We start from the raw sequence: 9,545 nt of genomic DNA on the forward strand, positions 1-9,545 counted from the left end.
CCATTTAAAGTAAGCATGTTTATAGGTAAGCCTACCATGAAGACAGGGATGCTCCAACAACCAAGAAAAGGCAGGAAAGGAAACGGAGGCGTGGAATACGCTTCCTGACCACCACACCAATCCTAACTAGACAGAAAGATCATCCCTAACACTGGACACTGACAGGAGGGAGGAAACAAGTGCACGTTCTTAGCTAACTTCCTCAGCAGGATCTGACATTGTTCACTACAGAGATCTAACAGAAAAGCAAAAAAACCTAAAGAAATAAAGCAAGCAGATTTAGGTATCACAGATACCTGAAATTCTCTGACAGATGAAAAACAGTCACACCTATGATGCCTGCACACCTGGGAGGGTTCCAGTGCGGCTCTACCATCACCCACACAGGAGACCCAAGTCAAGGGCCAGGGTTCTGGCTTCAGTGTGCAGGCACTGCGGAATAAGCCAGTGCCCAAACACCTCTGTGTTCCTGCTTGTCAAATAGACTGAAAGCAAGTACTCTTTAAAAAACCATGTTTGCGGCTCACACCGTGGTGGAATGAGTAACGGCCACCTGCGGCGCCCACGTCCCGTTTAGGCACCATGTTAACCCTGGCTGCATCACTTCCAATCCAGATCCCCGCTGAGACACTAGGGAGGCAGGAGAGGATGACCCACACCTTCAGGCCCCTGCACCCACCTGGGAGAGCTGAAGGAAGCTCCTGGCTCCTTGGCTTCAAGTTAGCTCAGCTCCGGCCCTGGTGGCCATGTGGTGAGCAACAAGCAGATGTAAGATTTCTCTCGGTCTCTCCTTCTCTCTCTATAACTCAGTCTTTCCAACAAAAATTTAAAACTAATTATGACTGAGCTTAAAGGCTCTAGTGGAAAAGAAGAGATTAACACATCAAAGTATGAGTAATGAGTCCTAGAAGTGTCAGTGAGGTTAAAGATCCATAAAGTTCCCAAACTGGAAAAAAAAACAAAACAAAAAACCACATCTAAGGGAGCTGGCAGTTCATTATGATCCACAGAAAAAGTCAGGAAAACAAAACAAAAAACCCTGCATTTTTTATTATTAACTTACTGAAAAGAAAACTGTTCTAATAAATCAACAAAATACTGGGTAATGACAACATGCAGGTAAGAGACACAGGTGACAATAATATCAAAAAGAATAAGAGGACGGTATGATTTGAATGTTGAAATTGAACTGTCATTGTCAGTGGTCCTCTGAGGTCAGGGTGTAGACCATAAGCCCACACTCATGGGAGTGCATCACCGTGAGTGCTCCTCCAAGGTCAGGGTGTAGACCATAAGCCCCACACTCATAGGAGTGCATCACTGTGAGTGGTCCTCTGAGGTCAGGGTGTAGACCATAAGCCCACACTCACGGGAGTGCATCACCGTGAGTGCTCCTCTAAGGTCAGGGTGTAGACCATAAGCCCACACTCACGGGAGTGCATCACCGTGAGTGGTCCTCTAAGGTCAGGGTGTAGACCATAAGCCCACACTCATGGGAGTGCATCACCGTGAGTGGTCCTCTAAGGTCAGGGTGTAGACCATAAGCCCACACTCATGGGAGTGCATCACCGTGAGTGGTCCTCTGAGGTCAGGGTGTAGACCATAAGCCCACACTCATGGGAGTGCATCACCGTGAGTGGTCCTCTAAGGTCAGGGTGTAGACCATAAGCCCACACTCATGGGAGTGCATCACCGTGAGTGGTCCTCTAAGGTCAGGGTGTAGACCATAAGCCCACACTCATGGGAGTGCATCACTGTGAGCAGGTGCTCCTTGTGGAAGAACCAGTGGGTCCCTTTCCCTCTCTGCCGTTCTGACCAGGGAAGGAAACGCAGGAACGACCCCAGCAGATGCTGACCCTCCAACTCAGACTACCCAGTCTCCAGAACCTTCGGCTCGCTGTAAACGCCGCCATTTACGGTATCATTAAAGTAGCACACAGCAGACCAAGGGGACAGGTGCACTGCTCATGAAGTTGGACATTGGTATTTGAAGTTGAACTTGGTTGTATATTGCAAACCGTAGCACAACTACGAGGAAAATCTATGAAGTGTGACTGACACACTAGGAGACAACCGAAGCACACTGAACGGTCATTCCAAGTCAGAAAGGGCAGAAGCGGGAAGATTAGGGAAGAAACATAACAAAAGCATAAGGAACAAAATGCTGTAATTCCATCAAAAATGATTTGTATGTGATTTTCTAATTAAGCCAACTAAAAGAGACTATTAGAGTGAATGGAAAAAAACCCCGCAGTTCAAATATATTGTTTATAAGGAACTCACTACAAAAACAAAGACACATATACACAAACTTTAAGAAACAGAGAGACACACCCGCTGGTTTCAACACAAGCTGAAATCGATACATTAGCGTCACACAAAGCAGGGCTGAGAACAGGAAAATCACCAGGGATAAGGCAGGGAATTACATAATGAAAAAAGAGTCAATCCTCCAAGAAGACGTAACAATCCTCAACATGTCTGTACCAAACAAAAAGTGTCAAAATACTTGAGGAACAAACTGCCAGAATGCGAGAAGCTCTATTTAACTGGAGAGCCACAGCCTGGCTCCCTCAGTGACGGACAGATCCAGCACTGCCAGCAAGCAACACTAGCACGGAGCCGCACATCCCTGTCACTCAACCAGGTCAGACTGACATTTAGACTACTTCCGCACAGCCAAATACACATTCTCCTCAAGTTCACACCAGAAACTGCCAGCAGGGAGACCACAGATACAGGATTGTAATAGAAAACAACAGTTACTCCAACTGTCACCCAGTAGAGAGAGGCTGGATGGGAACTGGAGCAGCTGGGACATGAACCAGCATCTATATGGGATCCCAGGTGTGCAAAGCGAGGATTCAGCCACTAGGCTATTGTGCCAGGCCCAAGCTTATTTTGCTGTAAAATTCTATTTTTCCTTCCTGTTGTTGATTTTGTTTTGTGGCTTTTCATTTAAGGAGATGTAGAGTAACTGTAATGGAGACTACCATATCCAGATGTGAGGATACAATGCAGTACGCATTTCTACTTTCAGATCAAAGATGGGTTCCCAATGAAACTGCTTACTATATCTTAATAGGATGCTGTCCCTCCTTAGACTTCTCCAATAGAGCTCCACCAAGCCAAATTCTGTGCTGAAGGGTCCTTTGTTTCTACTAGTAGTGAGGCAGAGGAGCAGATAGCAAACACACAGAAAACAAGGGGCTGTAGAATTGGAGATCAGCCTTTCCTGACTTTGGTCAGAAGATTCCGACTGGTTAAAAAAATGTCTTTTCAATGCTATTAATATGACTACTACCCTAAATGATACAAATATATTCTGGACTTTGTCAGATATGATTAAAAAAGTAAAATGTTATCAGAAACAATTTTCCTCAAACCTTGGAATTCCATGCAGCCTTCAAAACAATGTTTTCTAATACTCAACTATTAAAATAAATCTGAACAGAAAATGAAAAAGCCTATCCAATCCATTTAAAAGGGGTGAATATAAACAGAAATATGGACAGGGACACCAATGCACATCTTTAACGCTTAATAACAAGATAATAATGCTTAACAGCAAGGACTCCGCTGAGCAACTTCCTGGTCGATACACTACAGCATCCCAAAAGTCCCAAGTCTTAACCTGATTGCCCAGACAGCAACTAGACAGGAACGTGATGTATGGTCACAGAAAACAGATCCTCACAGAACATCGTTTCTCCTCCGAGGCCTGCTGGGCAGCGATGCCCCACCCCTGAACCGCACACGCCATTTCTGCAGCATTTACTGCTTTCATCATTCACGCCCACTTGGCCTCTGCTGCATTCAACCACCTAATGGATACTGTATCACCAGAAACTCAGGCCTTGCTCTCAGAGTCAATTAGCCCCAGTAATTGAGTCATGGCAAAGATATCCAAAACTTGAAAAGCCAAAACTGCAACCCAAATACCACACTACAGCAATGAAAAATATAAATTACCGATAAGTTTATCTGCCACCCGTAGTAGCACTTTGCATTGCAGAAAATGGAGATACCAACAGTGGCACAGCTGTCAACTTTCACACCTAGATGCATAAATTGTGTCAAATTACAAATTCTTTTCAACAATTTAAGGAGTCCCACCACAGAAGTGACTGGTTAACCTGGCGGCTAAGAAGCCCAAGCCCTGCAGGAGTGCCTCGGTTCCGGACTCCAGGGCTCGCAGCCAGATGCTGTGGGCCAGAGCAGCGCGGGCTCCCGCTGACCTGCCCCAGGCCTGGCTGCTGAGGGCGCTGGGAAGCGAAGCAGCAGGCAGGGACTCTCCCTTGCTGCCTTGCAGTGCAGCTCGGACTCAAGTAAATAACAACTTTTAGAAGAATTCACGTATCAGTTTGTATCAGGAAAAAAGTTTCATACTTCCCAAAAGTATTTTCCACACAATATTTCACTTTTAAATCAATAAAAACTTCGGGACCAACGCTGCCAGCAGCAAAGGCAGGCCTCACTCGCAATGCTGGCCCCCTCATGATAGCACCAGCTTGAGGCCTGGCAACTCTGCTTCCGACCCCGCTTCCTGCTAACGTGTCCGGCACAGCAGCACAGGCGGCCTGAGTGTGTGCGCCCTGCCACCTGTGGGCAAGACCCAGCTGGCTTCCTGGCTCCTGACTTCAATGACATCAGCTGTTGAAGGCATCTGGGGAAAGAACTGACAGACAGAAATCTCTTCTCTCTGCTTTTGAAGTAGATGAAAATAAAAAATTTGTAAAACATCATACACACAGTACATTGCTCAATAATTTCTACCATCATTAGCTAGCTTCAACAGCAAACTTCTGAAAAAAATATTTTTACTTATATTGGAAGGCAGATTTAGAGAGGAGAGAGAGATCCTCCATCTGCTGGCTCACTCCCCACATGGCCACAGCGGCCGGAGCTGAGCCAGTACGAAGCCAGGAGCCAGGAGCTTTTACCGGGGCTCCCATGCAGGTGCAGGGTCCCACGGCCTTGGGCTGTCCTTGGGCTGTCCTGGACTGCTTTCCCCGGCCACAGGCAGGGAGCTGGATGGGAAGTGAAGCAGCTGGGACACTAACTGGCACCCATATGGTATGCCAGCCATTGAAGGAGGATTAGCCTAATGAGCTCCAGGCTGGGACAGAAACTGTCAATTCACCCCATACAGAGGGTAATTATAATTTAAATAAATATTTCTCTTAATTTCCCAAATTAAGTATAAATCTCAAACGAGGGCAAAACACAGTTGAACTCTTTTAAAAGTTCACTGCAAGCAAAAGGTCATTTTGTCAGTTTGAAAGTAAAAATGTATTATCTATAACTACATCTGTTTAACATTTTTAAGATCCAAATAAATCTAGAAGAGTTCAATGTGTTTGTTTTTTCTACCTTTGGAGGAAGGAAAAAAAAGAATTCTAAGTCCTCAAAAAGAAAACAAAGATCAGAATTTGTTTTCAAGGCTCCACACAACTAAAATGTAACTGCCTTTAATTCAAGAGCCCAGATGGCCAGTTCTGGCACTGCGCAGAAGCAGTAGGGACCACGGGCTGTGCAGCCAGAATGCCCAAGTTCAAATGTGGGGTGTGTGACCACCCCTCCCCCCAGCCCCCAGGCCTGCCTCACAGCACTTGGCAGGGAGCAAGTGCATTGAATACTTTTAAAATAGTCACAAAATGGCCTAGGGGGAGCAGGCTCATAACAGTTTTGGCTATTATTTCCTTATTGCCACTTTTAAATGGTGACATCTGTGCCCATAGAGTCACTGCTCTGAGGGCAAATGACTTTACCTAAACTGAAACCTGTAAACAAGGAAGCCCCTTAACATAACATCCCCGGTCAGACTTGTCTACCCCTGGTAGATTTTAGGGCAAAGGTAGGGAAAATCAGTTCTAACACCTCCTCTGATACGAATTTGTAACTTACTAATGGAAATTCAGGACCAAGAATTTTAGTTTATGAATGGCACATACCAACATAACAAACACCAAATTCTCAATTAAAGCTACACAGCACTCAGTTGTGCTTGTCAAAGAAAACATTTCAGGTTGCTCCTGTTAGAGGTCAGTGCTTTTAAATAAAAATACGGAATCTATGAATAAAATGCCAGAGGATTAAGTTATATACAGAAACCAAAGCCAAACCTACACAGAAAACAGAATCACAAGCTAAGTGGATATACATGCGTCAGGATGGCCAACGGCCCTGCCAGTCCTCCAGTCTGAGTGCACATCTCTGCCCCCAGTTCCAGCCTCCTGCGAACGGGGACCCTGGGAACCAGTGGGGGACAACTCTGGGAGCTATGGGGACCTGGACGTGGCCTGCCTCACACCAGCTAGTCCTGGACAGCTAAGGGGAAACCAGCAGACCCAAGGATTCTCCCCCTCACCGAATGTCAAAAAACAAAAGCTCATTTTGGGCGTAAAAGTTTTTGAAATCTACTTTTTTTTTCATAGTAGGTATTTTGCGAGCTTTTGAAGATTCCTCATAACATGAATTCCAAGGTCTCCTGCATCAAAATAAGCTTTTTCTTTTTTAAAGATGTATTCATTTTTATTGAAAGGATTTTCCATCCACTGGTTCATGCCCCAGAGAGATGCAATGGTTGGAGCTGAGCTGAGCCAATCGGAAGCCAGGAGCTTCTTCCGTTTCTCCCACATCTTACACGATCCCAGGGCTTTGGGGCCACTCTCTGCTACTTTCCCAGGCCTCAGGCAAGCAGCGGGATGGGAAGCGGAGCAGTGCAAACAAATGGGAAGTCGGCACTGGCAGGCGGAGAATTAGCCAAATGAGCCATCACACCAGATCCCAATAAGCTTTTTAAGTTGTTTTTCATTAACTTTTAAAAGTGTCCACCTATGTCTTCAACACTATTTTATAAATGTACTTGACAAAATTCTAATACTAGATTTCTCCAATTTCAAACAACTGCCTTTTAACTCCAAAACTGGTGTTCTTCCCATTTTCCAATTAGGGGCCAGGCAAAGGAGGCATCATCACATTACGAAGATGCCATCCCCCAAATCACTGCCTGCCGAAAACGGACTCAATTCTTAGAGTATCTATACAACAAATGACGCACTTGGGGTTTTACACCCAGCCCAGAACTGCCATGCTGGGACTAGCCGAACTCGGGGCCAGCACCTCTACATTACTGCGCGAAGCCACAGCACCCTGCCCAGCTGCCCAGGTCAGAACCAGGAATGCCTGGCCCAGAGGGTCCGGTGCCCACCGCCACGGCATCAGTCCCGCCTGAGGAGCAGCAGGCTCACGTGGCGCGCCCTCACATCACTGCCCAGGGCCACGCAGCACCCAAACATGCCGCGGGGGCCGGAAGTCCGCAGGTGGGTCCTGTGGCACCTCGGGGGGCAGCGCCCGCTGCCAGCGCCCTCCCGAGCCGCCCTGGCCAGCAGCGGGCTTCAGTCCTCACACCTGGGGAACGCACAGAGGCGAGAGTGGACGCGTCCTCGCTCCAGCTGCAAGCAGCCAGGCCAGGGGACGGACAGAGCCTCCCACCGCGGGCGCCGTCAGCGCTCCCGCGGCCCGAGAACACCTCGGGGGACGCGCACCCCGGCCCCGTGGAAGTTGATCCCAGGCAGACATTTTTGTTTATGCCCGAGTTTCGGGCCGCAGCCGGGAGGGAAGGCGGTTCTCGGGGAGGGCCCTTCTGCTCCCCGGCCCGCGGCCGGGCTCGGCAGGCTCCCGGGGCGCCATCGGGGGTCCGGCCCCGACCCCCCAAAACCTGCCGGGCCCCCGCGCGCCCGCGCCCTCCCCGCCCCGCCGCCCGGGCCTGCCGAGGCCGCGCGTCCCCCTTGCCAGGCCTCCCGGCCCCGCCGACCCTCCGGCCCCGCCACGCAGGCCGCGCCACCGCCCCGGGGCGCCAGGCACTCACTCGGGGAGGTAGGTGGATGAGAAGGAGCTCCACTTGTGCAGCGCGTAGGGCAGAAGCCGGCACTCGGGCGCCGCAGCCAGGGCCCCGCCGGCCGCCATCTTGTCAGCACCCAGCGGCCGCCGCCGCCGCCCGCCGCGCCTGCGGGGCGTGGCCTGCTCTTAAAGGGGCCGCAGGCCGGCGGGCGTCCCAGGGCGCCCGCTGCTGGAGGACGGCGGGGCCCGGGGCCGGGAGCGCCTGCAGGGGCCTCAGGACGGCGGGGCCCGGGGCCGGGAGCGCCTGCAGGGGCCTCAGGACGGCGGGGCCCGGGGCCGGGAGCGCCTGCAGGGGCCGCAGGACGGCGGGGCCCGGGGCCGGGAGCGCCTGCAGGGGCCGCAGGACGGCGGGGCCCGGGGCCGGGAGCGCCTGCAGGGGCCTCAGGACGGCGGGGCCCGGGGCCGGGAGCGCCTGCAGGGGCCTCAGAACCGCGGGGCCCAGGGCCGGGAGCGCCTGCAGGGGCCGCAGGACCGCGGGGCCCAGGGCCGGGAGCGCTCTGAGGGGCCTCAGGACGGCGGGGCCCGGGGCCGGGAGCGCCTGCAGGGGCCTCAGGACGGCGGGGCCCGGGGCCGGGAGCGCCTGCAGGGGCCTCAGGACGGCGGGGCCCAGGGCCGGCAGCGCTCTGAGGGGCATGACGAAGGACTTTAACAAGTGACTGTGAGGAGAAAGCCAAGACTACTCTTAGGAGAAGAAACTTTGCAGTTATGGACCAGAAAGGGAAAATGGCAAGACCAACGGGGGTTCAAAAGGAACTGTTGCAATCTGAAAACAGTCGCCTTGGCCAAGTGGTAAACTTCTTAAGGAAACAGCGCTGAAGGAGCTAGAGTTGAGACAGCCAATGTCCGGAGAACCCAGTCCCCAGTTCTTTCTGGGTCCCCCCAACTCCCTCCTGTCGTCACCAGCATTTCTGGGGCCTCCTACTAATCTCGCGGCACTGTTTACATCCACCCACAGAGGGAGAAACCCAAGCGGAGTTGCCAAGCTCTGTGCCCTTGTTCCAGTTGGTAAATCAGCCAACAGCGTTGTAGCTCAAAAGTGAAGCGAGGTGGAGGCGAAGAACGCGCCTTCTTAGACGGCTGGGAGGCTTCCTCCTAGCTGCTTATCAAAAGAAAAGATCCGAGGTGTTCAGATCTGGCAGCGGCAGATAACGCTGCAGTCCACCACCTGCACGTCAGGGTATGCATATTTATTTCTGAGCTTGGCTACAGGGAGGGAAGTGAAAAAAAAAGATTGTTCACAAAACAAAGAGCCGGTAGGGGTGGAAGGGGTAATGCTCATCTGTCTGGCAGGGTGGCACATCTGCAGTGAGCATGCCCAGTGATTCCGACCAGGGTAAGCAAGGCAGAACATCTGATGGGGAAAGCACACCTGCTGGGCCAGATGGGCATCTCAGTGAGAGAGCTGCAATGTACCTGATCAACCAGGCAGGCATCTCAGCCAAGAGCTGAGTGTGCTCCGACCTGGGCTTCCCAGCATCTTCTGGACGAAGAGGACGTAATACCTCCCAAGGCTTTATTAACCCAGTGTGAGCAGCCTTGTTGCTTCACGTGGCGCTGGGAAGAGAGGGTTGTCCGGGATGCTCTACTTGGGAGGTTGGAAACACCTGGAAAGCTGTTGGGGTGTGGACAGGACCTGGTGG

At 51.2% G+C, this 9,545-nt stretch overlaps 1 protein-coding gene across 1 annotated transcript in view; it reads right to left on the reverse strand.

Annotated features, from left to right (window-relative positions):
* MKLN1 (muskelin 1) overlaps nucleotides 1–7,994 on the reverse strand; it is an 82,425-nt gene extending 74,431 nt beyond the window's left edge. Inside the window, exon 1 of the mRNA XM_058681404.1 lies at nucleotides 7,874–7,994. Within this exon, the coding sequence (XP_058537387.1) occupies nucleotides 7,874–7,971 (98 nt within the window). The 5' untranslated portion in view covers nucleotides 7,972–7,994. The remainder of the gene's footprint in view (nucleotides 1–7,873) is intronic.
* Between the last annotated feature and the right edge of the window lie 1,551 nt (nucleotides 7,995–9,545).

Source organism: Ochotona princeps, chromosome 25 (genome assembly GCF_030435755.1).
Source record: "Ochotona princeps isolate mOchPri1 chromosome 25, mOchPri1.hap1, whole genome shotgun sequence".
Classification (NCBI taxonomy): Eukaryota; Metazoa; Chordata; class Mammalia; order Lagomorpha; family Ochotonidae; genus Ochotona; species Ochotona princeps.